The 22,222-nt window shown below is 44.6% G+C and overlaps 2 protein-coding genes across 3 annotated transcripts in view; one reads left to right on the top strand and one right to left on the bottom strand.

Moving 5' to 3' along the window:
* LOC311263278 (transcription factor Maf-like) overlaps positions 1-4,939 on the top strand; it is a 39,242-nt gene extending 34,303 nt beyond the window's left edge. Inside the window, exon 3 of the mRNA XM_084363230.1 lies at positions 4,852-4,939. The gene's annotated coding sequence lies outside the window, so the exon portion shown is untranslated. The remainder of the gene's footprint in view (positions 1-4,851) is intronic.
* Positions 4,791-22,222, bottom strand: part of wwox (WW domain containing oxidoreductase) — a 135,015-nt gene continuing 117,583 nt past the window's right edge. The window contains exon 9 of one of the 2 annotated variants that reach the window (XM_084363227.1): positions 4,791-6,252. In XM_084363227.1, the coding sequence (XP_084219353.1) occupies positions 6,061-6,252 (192 nt within the window). In that variant the 3' untranslated portion in view covers positions 4,791-6,060. Of the gene's footprint in view, positions 6,253-20,879; positions 21,146-22,222 lie in introns of those variants that run through there. The other variant, XM_084363228.1, reaches the window with a different exon arrangement.

Raw genomic sequence — 22,222 nt, 5'->3', positions numbered from 1 at the left:
AACATCAATTATTTGGGAAGCCCTGTTTTTTATAAACGTATCATTTGTTTGTTGGTGCTCAAACATTAGTACAAGTATTTAAAAACTTTCAAATAATAGCCATGCCCTATTTTTACTAGCCATGTTGACGCACCTTAAAATACAGCTCCACTGGGTACTTACATGAAGATATGCTCATGATTACACACTGAACACAGACACACACACACCCAGACTGACAAAAAAGAGACAGAGAGAACAGGGGTCCAGGGCTAAGTAAGCGGTGCACCAGGTTATGCGTCATTTACCGCAGCTCAATAACAACCTTTCTCTCCGCCCGACACACCTGGTCACACAAAATGACACTCGCTGTCCTCCGAGAAAAGAGACACACACACACGGACACACACGACATATCTTCTTTCACCCTATGGTGGTCTTAACCAGACACATTACATCCCCACTCTACTATCTGCTTGTGACAGATGTATTTATGTAATGGTTATGATAGGTATTGATTCACGCGGCGGAGCCAGTTAAGAAACAGAGAAAAATGAGATTTCAAAATCAACATGGCTGAGGGTGTGTGCGTATATGTGTGTGTGTGTGCGCGTGTGCGTGTGTGTGGTGGACAAGATCCCTAACAAGAAGACCAGTGACGTGGAGAGAAGAGGAGTGAGGGAGGAAAAAAGAGGGGAGAGGAGAGAAGTCAGCAACATTTAGAGGAAAGAAGCTCGGACGGAACGCACACACAAAGAAAGCGCAGTGAAAACATGTGTGTGTGTGTTTGGACTGGCATGATCACATGTGTGTGCGTGACCTTGGATTGGCCCGGTGGTAAAGTGGGGCGTCAAGAGAGTCAGTGTGAGAGCAGCCAAGCGTTCTCCCCCAGATTAGCAGGCTTTATTACTGCCACCAACCACTGGCCTGACAAATCCTCTTATTTCATTTTACCTTCCTTTACCTCTGCCTCGCTCTTTCTCTTTTCCTCACTCTTTTATTTCCCTAAAACCTCCCTCCCCCTCCTTTCTCCTGTCTCTGCGGTAGCTTTGCATGCTTCACCTTGCACCCCGCCTGGCTCGCTCTCAGTTTTCCCTCACAGTGTAACAGCCCTATTTTCTATTTCCTCCGGTTTTTTTTTTCTCCTCATTGTCTTTTCATCCTCTGCCCATACCTATACAGCTTTTTTTTTTTCTCCCCCCCCCACCTTACTCGACTCCACCTCTTGCTCCACTCCCCTCTCTATCTCTCCCTCCCTCTCTATAGTGTGATGAATCTGTAGACAGGGGCTAATAATTGTACTTCAGCCCAAGTGCTCATTTTTCTTTGTGTTTGAAAGCTGTGACAGGCAGGAGCTCTTTTTTTTCTCTACACCCCCTATCCCTCCTCTTTCTCCCTCCCTCTCTCTCTCCCTCTCTTTTCTTTCTATCCTCACACAATGGGTGAGTAAAATAACTCAGGGTTTACAAGGTCATGCTGTCTAGCGGTGAGGACACGCTGGGGATTTGGGGCTGGAAGGATTTCCTCAAAGGTGCCGTGTTGAGGCTTCAATAAAAAACAGAGAAAGTTATAGATTGCACGAGCAGATCTTCAGGGGGAAATAAGTGCATTTGATAGTGAAGAGGCTCACTGAATCACAGCTATCTGGATCCAAATGTTATCAATGCCGCTTCTAAGGTTCTTTATAAAACAGCACGCGAAAGGCTGGGGAGAGAGCGTCTGCTTTGTCGCACGTGCCAACAGCTCCTGCATCTTCATGTTACTCAACTTTAATCATTTGCAAAGAGAGAAATACTTAAAACGATACACCTCCTGTTGTATGAAACGTTCACATCTGTGTGTGCGGCGTGTTCCTGAGCAGCGCGTTGTTTTAATAGCGTGCCAACAGTAGAGGATGCCTATTTTAGTGCAGAGAAATGCAGCCTGCACAGCGAGACAGGGTTTTTACCTCACGCACACTGACACACACAAAAGCTCACGTGGCAAGTGAATTACGATTACGTTTAAAAGAAAATCTGCAAAAACAAGTCATATAACATAGAGAGATTTTATTTTGACAAGCAGACTTTTATATTGAAACATATTAATTAAGTACAAAAGAGTCAGGGGGGAACGATCGCTTAATTTCTCTTCTTAATAAAGAAAATATCATCTCAGCGTCCGTCCAGGAAAAAAAAAGCTGCCTGCAAGCAAAGCACATGTGCACATATTGAAAAGAAATAATATTTCCATCGACTCTACAGTGGTACTTTATGAAAATTGATCAACAGTTTTAATCACAATGTCATCCTCAAAAGAGAGAGATGGAAAGAGAGAGCGGGCGGGAGGAGGGGGGGAGGAGAACAGAGAGTAAGACTTTATTGCCTGCTGTAGTTAGATGGTAAATTTCCTCCTGGCAGATATTTATTGAGTTAGTTGAGTCTAGAGAGAGCTTTAACATTGATTGTGATCATTAAATATATCCGCTCGAAATGGCAACATGGCACTCCCTCAGTCAATGGAGCCAATAGGAGCAGAACAAAGGCATAATCAAATCAATCCTCTCATAATTATTCTTTGAGAGGTGGAATTAATCACAAGAAGAAATAAAAACAATAATGGAAAATGAAATGGTCAGTCGTAAACAATTACTGCTCAAATTGAAATAAAGTCAGCGAAGGGAAGAAAATCAACTGTAAATCCAAGTAATTAAAATAACATTCTAATGTATATTGGTTATTTGGTTTCCACCGGCTTTCACTTATTATATTATCTTCTAGTGTTATTATAAGAGTGATGAAGAGACTCAGAGATGAGGAGAGACAGTGTAGAAAGTGTGTGTGTGTGTGTGTGTGTGTGTGTGTGTGTGTGTGTGTGTACGGAGGCCTTGTGGGGTCAAAGGATCAAGGTCCTCCTCTTGTGAGAGCCGTGCTTCTCTCTCCTCCCCGCTCGCTGAGAGGAAGTGTAGCTTATTGATTAGCTATCAGATGATTCCGATAGGGCCTGATCGATAGGACTTTGTATGAAAGCCAGGCAGGACCCTCCCTCCTCACTCAGCTCGCACACACTCATGGATCAGCCGCCGCAGTGCACAGCCGCACAGACGTCTGCTTGTTTGTTGTTCTCCCGAAGATTCTCCTTTGTGTCTCGAGTCCGCCCCTCCAATCGAAGGTTTCCTCGAACGCTCAGTCTGTTTTCTTTAGCTCCACTTTCACAGCGTTGTCATTGATAAGCTTAACCTGCGAGGTTAGCTGAGCGTGATGATGTCTCGGGCTCACATATTTACATGGATGTATGCGCGGGTGTTAGTGGTAGAAATGTTATTCTGACTCCAGGAAGTACGTTTTATTTTGTCAAACTGATGTGTTTCCATGTCAGTTTCCTGATAAAAAGTCACAAACATTTGAAATATTCTTGTGGTTATTTCCTCCTTTAGCCAAGAAGTTGAGGTGGGAGGGCAAACACTACATAAATATGTGGAGTTACTCTCTTTGGGATCATCACTGATGCAGGATGTGAGGCTCGGCAATAAAATAACCACTTAAAAAAGTTATTTAATTTAGAATTTCTTTGAATAAAATGGTATTTTAACAGAGTGTGACACAACTCCTGCATTGAGAGACCAAATGAGGCAGGAATTATCTTTCAGTACATCAAGTGGCGGCACAGCCAAACAGGAGGTCTACAACTGGAAACTACAGACTAACTAAATAAGTCACAGACAGGAGAAAGAAAGAGGGAAACTAAACAGCCGGCTGACTGATCAGAAATACGTCTGCTCAGAGCTGAACCGTGCAGACACTCGAGATGGGAACAGCTTCGTGGCTCTCAGAGGCTCGTGTCAAGCCTCGGCAGCCTGCAGACTGAGAACACATGGACAAAAATATGCTCTATAATTGATTAGCAAGCAGGAAGATTCACAAGCGAGCCAAATGCTTCTATGGATAGTTCACCAGGAAGAGAGTCTAAGTGCTATGAGCCTGATCAGCACCACGGACAGCGGCCGGGACAATCCTTTTATTATTATTAATATCTTACATTGTATTAGTGGTGGTGCTGTTAATTCCTACGTAGTCTGGCTACAGTAAAGTGAAATCACTCAGTATGAAGTAGTAATTGTCTTCAGGGGGGTCGGTACACTTACACACAGATGTGCTGATTTATGTAGAGACGCTCTGGACACTTTTATAAAATTCTCTGCTTGTTTTCTCACTTGATTCCTTGCTGGGAATACATGAGACACTTTCAGAGTGTGTGTGTGTGTGTGTGTGTATCGGTGTGTGTGTGTGTTTGTGCCGTATCTGTGTTCCAGGTATGTCCAGGCTGTGAAAGGACAGTGATAAGACACCTGTACTCCAGCTGCAGTACAGATTAAAGACTGGGCAGGACACCCGTATCAGTTTCAGCACAGGCCACGTCTGTGTGAAGGAACGGCCTGTTTCTGACCGAATGTGTGAGGTGTCCGTTCTGTTAGCACGTCTGCATAGGAGGGACGGAAAAAGAGGAAAAGGAGAAAGAAATGTCATGAATTGTGGTGTAACTGTGTATATGTGTGTGTGTGTGTGTGTGTGTGTGTGTGGGCCAAATAGGAGAACATGTTCTGAGTGATGCTATTGGGCAGTTGATGCATGAGTGCAGGTCATGCAGGTCTGACATAAAGCATCATGAAATCCATCATTAAACACTTTGTGTAACGCTGATGATTTTTGTTTTTCCTCTCCTCAGTCCTTCTGTACTTAGTGAGACTTCAGTGTTGCTCGCTACACAAATACCTCCCCCTAATGGCCTCCAAATGAATGGACTTTTTGGTGTCTGAAAGGATTTCACACACGTTACTGCGAAACAGATTTTTATTAAACGTCTCATTTGTTTTTGTTTTTTTCTCTTTTACAGATATCATGACACTGGAATGCTGATGTTTCAAGAGCAACCTACGGCACCCAGACTGCCATAAAGCACAATGTCTCAAAAGCGTCCCAACAGCGGCTTCAGGGCAACCAATCCACGGCAAACCCGAAGCCACGAGATCAATATTAAAAACAACGATGATAAAATAATAGCAGGAGACTGAAATCACAACAACAACAAGGGAAGAAACACAGAAATTAAAGATCCCGGACTCCTGGAAACAAGATTCTCCACCATCTGCATTTGTTATTCAAATGGACACAGATCATCCCAGAAATACCTCCAAATTGTAATTTAGACTTACCAGAGTTTAGATTATTAACACGTAGGTTGAGTCAAAAAAAAAAAAAAAAATGATGTCCACACCCCTTTAGCACATGCCCAGAAATCAGGATATTGTAAATACGTGTACAGAAAACGAATAGGGAAATTGATAAGAAATAAAAATTATTGCAGAATAATGTAAATAGCCATAAGAATCATACCTCTAGTGTGTTTATATATTCACGAGTGTCACATGCCCATTACTCCTTATTTCTTCTATGCCCAAAAAGATTTAGCACAAAGATTAACCACCGCTCTCTGTATCTCGATAGGAAACATCCACATCTACGTAGAAACTAGACAAGACGATACTGAATATACAGACGTTAACTGGGAAGACACAATGTTTGTCATGTGGAGCGCTATTGCTGGAAACTGATGCATATGCCACAGAGTGTGTATGCTTGTTAGATAACCCTGTAATTGTTAGCGAAACAGGTCATTAGCTTCTTTGAACTTTGCTCATTTAAACAGACAGAAGACTTGAGAGAGTTATCAACAAACAGAGAAAGAAGAAACTTTTAGAGATCCCTGAATTCGGCCCAGATCTTCTCCCGTCCCCCCCCACCTCCCATTGTAAACTACCACAGCAGAGCTGAACACAACTCAAACTTTTATTTATTCAATAGAGTGTATATGAAGCCCCCTCCTGTACTGTATATGTAAGTGTGTTTTAGCCCCCATAGTGACGTGACATATCCAGATGGACTTCTGTGGTTTGGCAGCTCTCTTGTATTGTACAGTCAGAGTACAGTTACCTTTTATTCAGTTCATACCTAACCTGACATCACCGTGACCTGCCATCCTTCCTCTTTGATTTGGCTAGTCCCCTTCCTCCTACTCCTCCTCCTCCTCCTCCTCCTCTGTCCATCAGAGGGCCTGTATGCCTGCAGGCCTCTCTGCAACTAGCCGCTCGCTCAGCTCCCACAGGCTGGCAGCGCTGCTCTGGTCCTGAGCCTGGACGGACGGCAGGCAGCGGAAGCAGTTGTTGAAGTACATGCCGCCTAGCCCCTCCAGCTCCGGAGCCGCGGCGCAGTACACGGTGGTGGCCGCCCCTTGTTGCTGTGGACAGAGAAACACACAAGATTCAAGTTCGGTGGGCGAATCGTGATACAACGAGACGGCGTCAGCCTGCAGGAGGAGACAAAAAACAGAGAACTCATTCACTGATGCACAGACATGAGGACGTGTCCTGTCCAGAGAAAAAGATAGAGGACGAGCAGCAGACGACGACCACATCACTACGTCCTCTGTGAGACACACACATATACACAATCACACACACACACACAGACAAAAAAAGAGACAGCAGGACAGAGTGTCAACAGGAAAAAAATAAAAGACTCCACACGCTGTCTCTCCCTGCTCCCTGCAGCCCATGATGACTGGGTCATACTACCATGGGAACAGCATAACCCCAATCTGTACATATATTTATATACATATATTTATTTATTTATTTCTCTACCCGGTGTGTACAGGACCTCTGGCTGTATGGGACCATGTGAATGATGCTACAGATGTATAGACTCACAGTTGGAGAAGACGACGACATAGACAAGAAAATGACACCAGCTCCTGTCTGGATGGGAATCACCAGGGAAACCACAGCTTTTATGTATATTGTAAAAGAGCGGGTTTCAATGCCATGGTGATGAATATGTATATTTTCACATGATGTGTGTATGGGGTTCAGCCAGGCTTTCAAATGAAATGGTGCAAGTACAATTCTTTACCTAAGCGTTTACATCAGAAGTTGGTTGGTTATAGGAAAGCTATATTTTCACACACACACACACACACACACACACACACACCACAAGACTTTCCCTTTGCCTCTTTCTCAGTAAGTCCTCTCTCATTTTTTTAAGGCAAGTTTAAATCTGAAAAATCACTCAAGTCTCAACCCAGAAATTGACTCTGTTTCATGTCGTCTCAAGCCGTGACGCACTGTAAAAGTAACGTCGCGGCATTCGGACGCAACCTGCTTAGTTCTACTAATACACCCTGTCCCGTCAGTCAGTAATTAGTAGGGATATTCTTGGGAGGAGGGAGATTTCTGTGACATTTGAAAATGAAAGTTGAAACTGCAGCAGAATAAACACGTCAGGGAGAATTACACACATAACCCAACTGCTCAAAGACGGATCTTTCATGTTGCAGCTCCGGCTAAAAGCTGCTGTGACAGCTTCCCCGCAAACTCCGGGGCTGGAGACGACTTCTATATGGCCACATGAAATGGCTCGCCTCTTTATCTCCCAATGAGGGAGGGGGGAGGCAGAGAGAGTGAGAGGGAACACTGATGTGAAGACTGAGGACTAATGTTGAGCACAGAGCACTGGCACACAGTGAGACAAGCCTATATACGAAGTAGTCAAACACGGGCAAGACACACAAACATTCACCCACACACGCGCGCATAATGGAGCCACATTACATGCCAACTGTTTGAACAGCTTCCTAAAGCAGCTGTGAGACCAACACACATGAAGTGGAAAGATCCATTGAGGTCTAAAGCACTTATACTTTCACATGCAAGTACAAAAATACGCACACAAATGCAAATGCAATGAACGAAAAACAGACACACAAACCGGATTCCAAGAAATATTTTTTCTCATTAACACACACAAAGTCGCACACACACACACACACACACACACACACACACCCCCTCTAAGCGGCAAGTAAACTTCCGCCAGGAGGAGCCCTGGTTGGTAACGTCGCCGCAGCAGATTGAGCGCGTTTGAAGCGCAGTGTGATGAGAGAGCTGGTAAACAGCAGATGAAAAGGCAGCATCTCTCTGTGTGCCGCTGTCTGTCTCACCTGCCAGCGGGGCGATAACTTCATCCACGTCACATGTCGCCATATCAAAGACAGACAAATGCCAAGCAGTGTCTCCGAGTTGCAGGTTCACACGCGCTCAGTTTAACTCATCTCCCTCACTTAGGGCATCTGATTTAGCTCGTCTGAAAGCTAAATGCCTTTTAAACTCCACTGAAGATTTCAGTGCTGCAGGCTCTGGCTCGCTGACGCCCCCCTCCCCCTTGAACTTGGCTGACTTTCAAAACAGTTTGTTTGTGTCCAGTTACCAAACACTGGTCCTGCTGTAAGTTGAAAAAATGTATAAAAATAAACTTTCATGTTTATAATCCAGATTTATGTGGCTGACTTCAGAATGAAGTCTTCAGTAATTTTTCCAAAAGTGCTTCCAGTTTTTATTTTAGATTTTTTCCTAGAAATGCAAGTCTGCACTACTGTTTCTCTATGGACTGCAACGGTCTAGTTAACGTTGCACGGATCAGTACATGAACTGTGCTATCTTATTGGTGTTTAGCTCATCCCCCCTCACCACTTGACCTTGTGACCTCTGTAGAAGATAAGGCTGATGAGATTAGGCATTAACATGCTCAACCACCCACCACAGCCATCTATCATGTGTGTGTGTGTGTGTGTGTGTGCTTGCAGATAGAAGGCGAGGGCAGCGTGAGGAAGTGAGAAGGAGAACAAGAGGGGGGTGTGCAACAACCTCGATACACTTACATTACACAATAACACCATAGACGCATACAGTAATTCATATGTGCATGCCTGAACACGAGCATGCCGCCTGCACACGAGCACGAGCAGATAAGCAAATAAACACTCGGAGCAATCTACACGAAAGGTAATGTCACTGAATCAGTGTGCATCATACACGTCTGTGGCGTGACAGCCGTTTGTAACCCATTTGAAACTGTAGATTATGCCTGTAAATTTAGCTGTCTACAAACTGATGGTTTTTGCTGTGTGTCTTTCTATCTTCTGCAACTAAATGTGCATCATTACCTTGTGTACAGTAGTTTTCAGAGACACATCTGTGAGTCGTTCTCTACTATCCAGAGCTGCAGACTTGGACTCACCTGACACTTGACATGAGACTTGAAAACACTTGTGACTGGTTAAATTCTCACGGATAATGTAACGATAGTTTGCAGGTTATTGCAAAGGTTTTGTGGCTGTAGTAACCAAAGTGCATTTAAATTTATGATTGTCACAGTCAGGTAGATCCACCTCAGATATCTTATTCTGGGCTGGTAGAGAAATGATACGACTTTATAATGCAATGCATACACCGATCAGCCACAACATTAAATACTTATATTGTGTAGGTCCCCCTTGCGCTGTCAAAACAGCTCTATACCTTTAAGGCTTTGGACTCCGCAAGACCTCTAAAGGTGTGGCAATGGGACTTTGGCAGCGGACACTTTGGATCTGTTTAATTTGGGACTGGCTGATCGGTGTAAATCGTATCAGGGACATCAAGACATCATTAAAAAAAGTTTTGACTGTCGATAATTAACAACGTCTCCATTCAGCGACTCCATTGAGGACTTGAGACTCGACCGGGACTTGACACTTCCCTTGGACATTCCCCAAAAGAAAACCAGCTCTGCTACCAACCACACTGATTTAGGGAAGGGAGAAGATGGGCCACCGAAACAAACCCTAAATCCAAACAGACCCTCTATGCTTAAAATTTAAAACTAAAGATCACAGCACCACAGCAATATGACAAACCAAAGGAGCGGGACAGGACCAAGTGAGAGCGGATGTTACTTACTTCTGTGTAAATCTGGTTTTGTCGGTAATAATAACGCTGAGAGAGAATACTCACAAAACACCCTGCAATAAGCTGACTGTAGATAAGCAGCAATGAGCCTGCAGTTAGCCTGGGATCCTACTACTACGGCTCTGGAACTGCTCTGGGATCAGATCCAAGTCTTCCAATCTAAGCATCGACTCAATACCCGAAGACCTCGTGGACTTGCAATAGAAATGTCCTTGTATAGTGTTACGCAATAATCGGTTGCTGAAAACTACTTATTGAGCGTATTCAAAAGCAAAAAGGTTTATGTGGGGGAGGATGTGATGTTGTTGAATTCACAGTAATGTTACTTTGCCGTGTTCTGTTCTGTGTCTTCATCTTCCAAGTTGTACTCAGCCGTATGAGCTCTTATCTCTGACCCTATGCATGTGACCCTTCACCCCCCCCTCCACATCTGTAGTTATGACATTGACCTCTCCCTCTGACCTGGATGTAAATAAACCCAGTACTGTAGAGCAGTCTGTTTTTGGCCCACCACTGTACATACGAACCTTGTAAATACAAACAGCTATGCATGCTGAAAACCTAGCAATTCTTTCAGGTACTTTTATAATCCCCAAATTCTCATATGGCATGTGCTGAAAACAAGAAAATGAATCATTTAAAAAAGTAGAAAAAAGAAAAGATTAAAAAATAATGAAAAAAAAAAAAACGGTTTAAAAATAAATGAGTTGATAATATTGTCAGGCAATATCCTCTCTTGGACAGTGTGTGTAGAGTCTTCCTGTTTTCTTACTCCTGTGGGTGGTTCTCTTCCTTTGCCTGTCCTTCTGTGTTTCTGCTCACCATCTGTGTCAGTTGTTGTCAGTTGGCGTTTGTACAGCAGCGAGGGTTGAGGCAGAGCAGAGAAAAGAGAGAGGGGAGCATCCACCAGCTGACCTCTGTGATGGCACTCCAATTCAGCAGCAGTGCTTAAATGTTGGCAAAGCTATTTATGCCCGGGACACAATTTGAGAAGTTCAGTTCCTGGCATGAACCGCAGATCATTACAGCATATGTCCACGCCTGTCATGTGTAGGCCCCTCTGGATATAAATAGAACAATTTTTTATTTCTTTTTATAATTTTTGTCAGCCTGCTTGAAGTTTGGTAAGCCGTCAGTAACACTCAAGTGGCACCCTGTGATTTAAAGTACCCACTGTGTAGTGAAGTGAATAAGTGCTGATCATTTCTTGCAAATACTGTTTTACCCTGTTTTAGTCACTTTTTGGGGGGGAAAAAGCGATGTAAACTACATATTTTTTCTCATCTATAACTGGTAAAATACCTGAATTCTAAAGGTACTTGATTAATAAAAATCATTTTATACAATCCAGCGTGGCTACAGAATGCATTTGGAAAGTATTTCCTGGCTCGTAGTCCCAGTAAAGGGATCAGGAGGAGTGCAGTTTTTGCCTCAGCCCTCTGCCCAGCCTCGTGGACTAGCTATCCTGAAAGTGGCATTCAAAAGGGATTGTGATTCTGTTTCAGGAATGTTTTTTTTTCAGCCTGTGATGTTTAAAATAGATGGAGGTGTCTGATTTTTAATCTGTGCTAAAGATATTTTACATTTAATAAATAACCATTGAAATCAAACACGTCGTCTGTGTATGTGTGCAGTTTATGCGTGTGTGTGTGTGTGTGCAGAGCTATCTTTGCCGCGGTACCCTCAGCGAGCTGACAGCTCAGCTGAGCATGCCTGGCCCAGCTGTAGAGGGAATCCTGGGTAACGCGGTGCCCTCAGAAAAACAAGCTGTACCTCCATTCAGCTTGACCACTCGACCACGAGGAGAGGAGATTAGCACCTCAAACACCTCAGCGCGCACTTCAGAAAGCACCCTGACACTCGCCCCCCTGACTGCGTGATGACCTCTGTCACCCTGACAGAGGTAGGCCAAAGGTCACATTAGATGTGAGCGAGTAAAGGCGCATTTAGTCAGTTCTGGTGTGATAAAATAATCAAATTACACTCTATGATACACTATAAGATACGTCCAACAGCAAGCCTGTAATCCATTCATTGTTCATAATTTGACTGAAAGCCTGTTTAGATCTCCAGAGAATGACCAGCTCTCCTCATCATGAGTCTCCCCAGTGATTAGTCTACCACTGGTCATCTGTATGGACTAAACTCTATTTCATACCCTCCATTAGCCCACAGGCTGAGGGCTAATACTCACCTACTGGCAGTGTGCTCCCCTGAGGGGCATTAAGGACAGGATGGAAGGACCAGCCTCCTCCCTCCCTCCTTCTCTTTCCGTTCCTTCATCATGCCCGCTCAATCTCTCTCAGTCTGTCAGCCTTGCCCCCTGCTCCTTCCTCGGCCCCTTCTTTTCCATCAGCCCTCTGCAGATCCCTATTCCCCTGCAGCCCCATCCCCCCTCCGGACTCATAACTTACAGGACTGGGCATATAGTGCTACTGTGGCTGAGGTCTCATGAGGAAACGGTCATAGTACAACCTCTTGGAGGTAAATGGATCTCTTTCCCTCGAGTCCCGGATCACAGATGAGCCCTGTTGACGTTCTTTCTTTCTATGTGCGCGAGCAGAGTGATGTAGTAGAAGATGAGAGGGCAGAGAGAGAAAGGAGCAGAGGAATAAACTATGTAGGAGTGACAGCAACACAACACAAAGCACAGTAGAAACCCCCCTCCTGCACGATTTCTCTCTCTTTCTCTCTGCGGCCCTCTCTTTACCCCCTCTGCGCCAGATAAGATCAACCGAGTGTCAGTCATCAACGGCCCCCTGTCACACTGTGATTGTTCATCTGTTATGTGTGTGTGTAAATGTGCAGTCCAATGCGACATCGCTGCATACATTTAATGCCCGCATGTTTGAGGGAACAATAGAAGAGGAAGTGAGGAACGAGGTGGAGGGAATGCAAAGGACAAGCGGGGGGAGGAGGAGGAGGGGAGGCATAAAGACGAGAGGAGGAGAGCGGGCAAGGAAACAAAGGAGAGGAGGAGACGAGGGGGCTAGGACACAAGGCATCCAAGGGGAAAACGATGAGGAGTCAGAAGGACTTGCGCAACGACTGTGAAACTATCTCATTTTTATCTTGCGAGAGGACTTCCGAAGTGATCCGCACAACCTAATTATTTTCCCCTAATAAAAGCAACATATGCTAAGACAATAAAAGGCCTTATTGGACACCTATTCATTAAAGAGGAGCAGTAAAAGGAGCAGGACTCTGGCACAGGGATTAGCTTTTAAAAGGGCCTTTCTCTAGCTGGAAATGGCCTTAGTCTTCCTTTAGCGCGCCCATATGGGTGCATAGCCCACCATAAAAGATCTGAATTATACATGAAGAGGCCTGGCTGCTTTATTGGCTGTGATCTGCTTTTTCACCCTCACCTGATTGCGCCAGTGCACGATACCTCAAAGTTTGGTCCGATCACTCTCAGATCTTGTGCGCTGTGTACAGTATGAACGCTACAGCGGCGTGCAGTTTTAAGCGTTTTTTTAAGAATTGCTCAAATATAAAATACATACTGGTAACGACAACCACTCAGCAGCAGTACGATACACAATAATCCACCAAAGTTGGTTAAGTTAGTAACACCTGGTTGAAGTAATGCATGCTGGTGACTGTCGTCTGACAGCTTGACACAGTGAAGTCATTATTCCATATGGTCAATGTACTGTAAGTGTCACTATGTTTCTATTATGAGCAGAGCAATGCTGTCTGTGTGTCGGTATGTGAGTGTGTGATGAGCTGGTGTAATAGGGCCACACACAGGTGTGTGCATGCTCACCTCCTCACTGATGCACCAGCTAATTGGTCTCCTGCGGCAACCTGACATATTCACACACTCACAATCTCTCTCGCACACACATTTTCAGGCGTGCACGTACCCAAAAACACACACACACACACACACACACGATGTAGCGTGCGATAGTTATATCCACATGTATACAGAGTGTGTAAATAAGCACACGTGAGCAAACACAAGCATGAGCCCACATGCACAGGCAGCCCGCAGAGTGTATTTCCAAATGAACTCATTATCACAGTGCTGACTCCGAGTGAAGAATGACACCTGAACAGACTGCTCGTACTGTACACACACATACTGTAAAAAAAGAAAAGGAAACCAATGACCACAAAGGCGTGCTGTAAAACACAAGCTATGACAGCAAATATACCAAAAATCAAAATATGTCTAAGCTGCCTCCAACCAAAGAAGACACACAAACACGACGCAAAAATGAGCTTTTTGTTATGTTAAATACCGGTGATGATAGCAGCCGTCACTCCGGCAGCAGACATGCACCCAGCTGCAACAATTACCGGGAATACAATCCCAAAATGTAACATTACAACTGCGACGGAAGCCCTATTGTTCAACGGAGCAGAGATACATTTTCAAAGCTATCACACAGAGCAGAAAGAGAAATGCACTTTCAGGCAAGAAAACTGCGGATGATAAGTCGTCGCAGAGTGGGCTTCGGTTCAAACGAAAGCGTTTTGCCGTCATTTTTTTATCCTCAATATTTTGTTTGTTTGCTTTCAAGCTCATCTTAACCCTATCTTAAGTTCATCAGTTCATCTTCCTCTGTGGCTGTAGTGGCAAAGGAAAGTCTCTTCATATTGTCTCTCCTGCTCATTTATCCAATCCCTCTCCTACCCTCCATCCTCCACCCTCCACCCTCCCCCTTCCCTTCCCTGGTGGTGGAGGTCGAGAGAGGGATGTTCTGTTTTAAATAAGAAGGCAGCACTGGCCCATTAAACTCTGATAGTAATGATATTAATTTGGCAGGAACGTGTCATTTTCACAAGAGAGCAACTAGCTGAACTGTCATTACGCACACACACTTACACACACGCGGGCGAGGCATTCTGTCTCACTCACACCGTCTCTTACGCACACACACTCTCACACAAACGCATCCTCTCTCGCTTCTTTCCTCACACACACACACACACACACACACAAACCAGGAACATGTCACAGGAGAGCAGCTAGCGGTAACATTATGAGAGAGTTGGAGAGATCTGCTAATGGGATAGATTAGTGTGCCCTTGGTCACAACGGCTACAATGGAGTGAGTGGAGCTGTGACTTATATCCATGTCCCACCTCTTCACCCCTCTTTTACTCCCGTCTGCAGCACTTTCTCCTGCTCTCTCTTCCTCTGACCCCTTCTTCCCTCCCTCCCCTCTGATCCTCAACAGCTTCACGTTTTATTCCATCTCTTACTCTATGGAGAAGACTTTGTTTCATGCCAGAGTGTGAGTGCAATCCCCCTGAAGCTTTTCAAACATCCTCCTGGATCCATATTTTCACGTTATGTTTTATAATCTACATGTAAAGTGATTTTGTCATCATAGTTTGTGTTTACTGTGATTTTTTTTTGGTTTGTTTTTGGTGGTCTATTCTGTACACAGGATATCTATTGCATGCCTGTCCGTCCTTCTCTGCTGCTCTTCCTAAAGTTTCTGAAGTTTTTCTTTTTTAATCCAAATTGAGGGTGGAAGGATAGAGGGTGTTATATGCTGATTTGACTTGACATCACCAGGTTTATGACTGGGGGCTGAAAACTGAATCAAAAGAGAAGCCGAGCTAAGATCAGGGAAAGTGATGTCAAACTGCAAAAACAGTGCTACATTATCAGAATTGTTTTGTTTTTTTTCTCATCATGGATCTTTGTTAATGGAGCCTAATGAGCGCAGAGGACCTTCCTAATCAATACATGAATAAAAGTGATGGCAATCACAAAGTGTTAGTTGCATGCTGAGAGAACAGCTGTCACAATCAACAAGATTGCACAAAAATGTTCTTGTTTACTCGTCTTTTTATTAGCATTTCATCTAGAGGTTTTTTTGTTCATGCGCAAGTGAGAAAACCTGCAGATGAGAGGATGAAGGAAAGAGAGGAGATGGCTAGTTGAGGTTTACTCAAGAGGGACTCAAGGAAAATGGAGCTGAGATGAAGACAACATTTTAAAAGAGGTTGAAGAGGTGTCTTCTACTTGTTATAATGATTGCAAATGTTTTATATTCAACTTTGCAATCAATTTTACATTAAAATCCTTTATTTAAGTTGCCACTTGCCTGAGAAAAAGATCTTCTCTGCTTCAATGGGAAGTGTCACAGAGGGGGCTTTAGACCACAACAGTGAAAATGTATGCACATGCTAAGATTTTATTTAGTGTGCTTATTAATTAAAACTTCAGAGAGACACATGAGCAAACATTCAGTATTTTATCTGCGAGGAGTCTGCTGCACTGATCAGGCTGTGACACTGAAAGGATCTGTCCAGCATTTCTATAACACAACTAAATACACTCACACACACACACACACACACACACACACACTGTCCCTCTAGCACAAAAACACACACACACAGGTCACAAATGCACACCTATATACATTCAAACACACACTGACCCTCAAAGCAGTAAAACACTACAGAGGGAAGCGGCCCTACATTGTGCCGTGTAAGAAGAAACTGACTGCATTTACCTATTTTTATTGGTATGCTGATCCATGTGTATGTGTGTGTGTTTGTGAGTGTATGTATGGGTGTGTGTGTTTCTGTGTGTGTGCGTCCACGCTGACCCCATCTCGGCACTCCTGACCGGTTGAATGCGGGCTGCATAAATTAGTGCTGATGCTCTGCGATGTAATTATGCTGCTGTCAGGACGGCCCCTCTACTCAAATTCATTTTAATAAAGTTGGTCTCCAAGGTTACCGACCGGGGGTCACCTTCGGTGTCAGCCCCTATGGATCGCGCCCACGGAACATTCGGAAAGTCTGCGGTCGGAGTACGGTAACACCTTAACACGACAGCCCGAACCCCCCCCCCACATCACAACACACGCATACCTCCCACTGACTCACTCAGGATGGAGAGAGGCAGGTGGCATAAAGAAGAAGGGAGGAAACACGAGAGGTAGAAATGAGGGAGAGGGAGGTGGATCAAAACTGTTAAAATGGGAATAGAAAATGTGGGGGGGAAGGAGGGAGAGGAGAGGTGCGGGAGGGCAGAAAGGGAGAGGTGGGAGCATGAAGGAAGGAATAAAAATGAGAGGAAAAGCGTTATAAAAGCGAGAGGGGGTACAAGGGTAGAGGGACAAGGAGAGGGCGAGGGAGTGTCTCTCTTGGGCAGATGGCGGGGTGTATTCTCATTTGTCCTGCTACGGTGTGTGTGTGTGCTAACACTAACCTCCAGGGCAGAGCTGCAGCACAGAACACGCTCTCAATTAGCCAAAAACACAGACCTGCGCACACAGCTGGGAGCTCTGTCTCCACACAACAAATGGTTAAACACACAGGGGCAGTGGACAGTCTCATATAAATTAAAAGGACGATATGTTGGTAATTATTTCCAACAGTTTACTGGATGTTTGAGCTTTATGACAGTGGAGGCTGCGTACTTTCAGGTATACCAGTCTTGCGTTACGTGATTGAGACAGATCGGCGATTTGCAAAAATGTTTGCATAAAAAAATCTAAATGGAAAAACCCTAGGAACCTGGCATATCTCATTTCTTCCAAGCAGACAGGTTCCAAAGAGAAATTGTGGTGTCAAATGACTCTGCTGGATGTTCTTGATTAAATGACACATTTAAATTGATGAATATCCGGCCTCTTAATCCGTATGCATAGATTTCTCCTATCTAGTTAGATAATGTTTTTTTTTCCCTTCATCCTTTAGGTTTTTGTTTTCTTAAAGTACTCTTAAACATTTATTTTGAATTGTCATGTGTACAGTATGATAAGCTGAACTGAAAAGTTGTTTTATCTTTTAAATGTTCAGAAAAATCTATTATTTCTGATGTCATTTTATGTGAGTAAAGTGAAGAGAATGGCTGGGAACAATGCCTGTCTGCCTTTAATATGAATCCTAATGTACTATAATGATTTCGCAGCTTGTTACTGATCTATCGCGCAGACATTAACCATAAAATATGTAACATTGACGCATTAAAATGTATAAAAAATTACTTTGGACTGGACTTTGGGTTGTAATTGAAGTTGTAAGCTGTGCATATTGAAATCTCAGTGTGCGACTGAGAGGTTTCACACAAACACTCTTCCCTGCACTCTCTTTGGTCTGCTATCTTTCAGTATGTGAGAGTGTTTAGCCCAGCCGTGTGGGGCCGGGGTGACTTTGACTGCCTGTGTAATAGTTACAGCCCCACGCTTTGTTAGCTGCAGGTAATTTATGGTTGAACTGGCCTGATAGTCTGATACGATCGACTGCCCCGACTGTCTTTACCAGCCGGCCCCAAAGACACAGAGGAAGACTCTATCTGAGGGGGGAAGAAAGAGACACAGAGGAAGAGATAAAGATAGCAGGCTGCAGGGCGATTTAAACTGTTGCTACAGGAGGGAAGAATCCGGGTTTCAACTATGAGATGCAGAGAAATAATAAAGCAAAAGTGAGTGTGACAAAAGAGTAGGGGAGGAATGAGTAATGCAGGTGAGAGGCAGTGAGAGAAATTAAAGAGTTGCAGAGCAGTTAAGTTCTCAGCATCTCTCTGGAGGTGAGCTGAGAATTAGATTGCATTAAAGACTGACAGTCCATTCATCTGAACCATACCAAGAAGGAACATTTAGTTAATTGAATGATTAATAAATTCAGCTCAGTCACACTATTTCACTCGGTGTTGGCTTTGGATAAAAATGTCTGCCAAATGGGAGACGTCATATATCACTTCTTTGAAACCCTTTGCCTAAGACTGGCGTCGAGCGACGACATAACTTGAACTAGTCCAGCTGTGAGTAGGGCTGTCGCTTTTCCAAAAATCAAGTTCGAACTAATTTGAAATTGTACTTTCCACGTCCAAGAGTTAGGGTAGAAAAATGCCCAGACTTGGTGGCACTTCTTTTAACTAATCACAACTGTTCTTGGCAACAAATGAGCCCAGGATACAGCACAGTGTGCCTGCAAAGAATTAGTGTCGTGGGTAACTTGTTTTGGTCATGTAGGTTTCTAGCTAAGAGGTTGTTGTTGTGTCCCATGGAGATGGGGACTTTGAAAACGTTAACACGCAGGCTGGGGAAGGAAAAAGAACGCTGGATGAAAAAGTCCACTAATGGCAGGCTTTAAACCATGGGTCACCAACCTTTTTGAGACTTGAGAGCTACCTCAAGAAGAGAGCAATTAGGAGGGCTACGGTCCACTAGCTAACTGATCGCAGATTGAGTTGTTCTCTTTGACAGATAAAAAGAAAGTATAAAATGCTAAAATGGGTCCTTAAATGTACTTGGTCGACCTGTATGCTCACTGCGGGGTGACCAGGCGCCCATGGGCACGGTGTTGGTGACCCCTGCTTTATACCCACAGTCTACATCCAGTGAATCCGACTAGGGTCAGTGTGAAGTACATTTTATGGAGGTACTGGAGGTCTACTGGAGGTCTACGGTGTCTGTGGCTGTGTGTGTGTGTGTGTCTGTTTGGGAGTATGATACAGGCGTTCTTAGTATGGCCTCTGCTGGATCCCTGCTGTCTTATAGACTGTAAATTTTCAACTTGAACAGGTCGTTACAGTTCGAGTATAAACTTTTTCCCCCATGTTCGAACAGATGTTCAGATTTTGAATGAAAAGTGACAGCCCTAATACAAAGTATGTGCAGCAGCAGCAGCAGCAGCAACAGCAGCAGCAGCAGAGGTTTGTTTAACCTTGCGCCTGTCCGTCTTCCTCTCTGTTTCGTCAGGAGAAGACTGTGTTTCGACATGTGAAGTTTTTTTGTTGCTGGCTCATCATGACCTCCGTCTGTGAGACACGAGTCCTTCAGCTCAAACTAAAGTGCAACTGGAGAGCCAACCAGCACCCGTCTTACTAATATGAACAGGCACACTCTCCACGCCCACTTTGCTACGCCTTCTGTCCCCTAACAAAGACGGGCACGGACCCTTGCTTTACGTACACCTTTTCCTTCACCCCCTCCCATAATCCAGTTAGGCAGGAACATCCTCACCCATCCCTCCATTCCCTCGTACCTCTTCCTCCAGGACTGGCTACTCTAATCCGGTCTGTCAGGCCAACCAGGTCCCTGACTGCTGTTCCTCTTTCATCTCCCACCTTCAAACAGAATGAGGACGCTTTCATAACACTCGGTGAGTGACAGGTCGGGGAGTCAGGTGGAGACAGGCCCGTGATATGGACAGGCACTTTGTCCTGTTTAAATACACTAATGGAGGATAAGAGGCCTGTCACTGGGACAGGTGGAGATGGGACGGGACAGAAGACACAGACACTCATCTTTACTTACGCACGATTTGTGAATGCAGAGACGGGGATGAGCAATGTATTACATCAGAAAGGAGAGGATGTTGTGGAGTGCAATCACCTCCGCTCTCTTTCACCTTTAAGAGACAGACTCTCGGTGCATAATGATGCGAGGTAAAACCAAATTTTCAAGCTTTTATACCTTCAGAGAGCAAAAAAAAAAAGCTTCTGAGTTAGCCTCCGAACACCTGAGTGATGTCTGCAAACGCAGAAGTCCAAGAACAGTGCGACTCTTATTCCTGGGTGGAACACTCCAATTTCAGAGGTACATTAACACACAAATCACCGGTGAACACACACACACAAACACACTCATCTGAATCACGGCTTACACACACCCAGTAGGCAGCCTTTTGGATAGATGGCACCTGCATACAGGAGGAAGGGGCACACAAATAGGATTCCAGAGTGGAAGGGGGGAGTGGTGGGTGGTGGGGGTGAGTCCATAAATAGGATTGTGTAGGAAGCAGGGCGAGCTAAATAGGATTGTAATGTACAGGAAAGGATGTATAAATAGGATATGAGAGTCCGAGCTGTGTTCTCACTAGTTCCACGTCCCTGTGGTATAGGAGTTCTTGCAGTGTGCATGCATGTGTGTGTCAGTGTGTGTGTGGGTGTGTTTGTGTGTGGAAGTAAAGGCCATTAATGTGGAGGCTAATCTTGAGGCACCTGTCTCCTCAGGCAGAGTGTGACCTCCACTAGCCAGGTTCACCCATGTTTGTCCCCCTCCATCCCATTCCCCACCTCCCTTCCCCTTCCTTCTCCTCAATCCTCACATCCCTTTCCTTTTTTTTCATCTCTTCTAACTTTGCTTTTCATATTTCATAAATGAGATCTGTGTTTCTCTCTCCCTTCTTGACCTCTTCGAACAGGTAAACTGTCACTCTCGCTGGGCGTACACTGCTCCCCCTCCAAGCGAGGTCGGCGGTCAGAGCTTTGTCTCCCTCTCCCTCTCTTCCTCTCTGTCTCTCTGCTTTTGGGGTCAGTGGGCTTTGGGAGCTGTCAGCTCAGTGCTGGTGTCTGCTGGCTGACGGACCAAGGTCAAGGGTCAGGGGTCAGGAGTTAGAGGGCAGCACGTGACCCTAAAAACAAACAGCATGGGGAGAGGGTCGCACCCAGGAAAGAGCCTGTCAGTCTCCACACGGGGGGGTAATGTAGAGTGAGCATGCATACAGTATTTGGATCTCTCATATTTACATGTTGATGCCCTTTCTCTTCTGCATATACTCACACCTGACCTCAATCTACCACGGTACGATGTGACGCGATGTGTGAGATCTGTCATGTTAGCATGGCATGCATCTATTAGACTGTTTACGGTTCCTTGTCAGAGCAGCTCCTCTCCTCCGCTCATGATTACATTACAAACCCGTTTACACAGCCAAGGTCACAACGGCTCTGAAAACATCATCTTCTCCATAAGCCAAGGCAACAATGCATACGAAACTGACAAAGACACAGGCAGTTAGTCACACGCACTGAGCAATACATACATACCCTAATACAGTCATATCATCATATTTTAAGCGCCAAGGTAACAGTGTATGTTTGTGTGTGGGGCCCAGGAGAGCACGCTGCCTCCTCAGACAGGTAATGGATGGTCGGCCTGAAAGAGACTGAGGGGAATTAAGATAAACACGCTCTGATAAAACTAACCTGCCGGGGCCGCACCGCTGTCTGTTTACAACGAATTAAAACATATCACATATGCTGCATGCACATGCAAGCACGCAAGTGTGTTCACGCAAACACTGATACCTGCATAGGTGCACACACACACACACACATAGTTTACACTTAGGATTTTATGATGGATTTATATACAAAGGCATGCTTAAACAGTGGAATAAATGTTTGGACAGTGGTGGCTCTTTGAGTAATTGATCTATGAATCACACACAAGAGATCTTGTAAATTATGAAGACAAATAAACTCTCCATATATCAGGCCGCTATTATAAAATGTTAAGCAGATTTAAACAGATAGAAATGTATCTGCTTAGACAAGGACATTTATATTGTTCTCTGATGTGTCCCACATATAGATTAAAAAGACTAACAGAGCCACAATCTTATTCTGGGTCCAGAGCCAAGCTCGGGCAAGACGAAGAATGAAACTGGTGCCGAAATTATTCTGGAGTAATTGCAGGTGAAAGAGCC

The sequence above is a fragment of the Pagrus pagrus genome (genome assembly GCF_965226575.1).
Source record: "Pagrus pagrus genome assembly, chromosome: 10".
Classification (NCBI taxonomy): Eukaryota; Metazoa; Chordata; class Actinopteri; order Spariformes; family Sparidae; genus Pagrus; species Pagrus pagrus.
The sequence above is the reverse complement of the archived record's forward strand: the minus strand, read 5'-3'. Positions and strand labels throughout refer to the sequence as shown.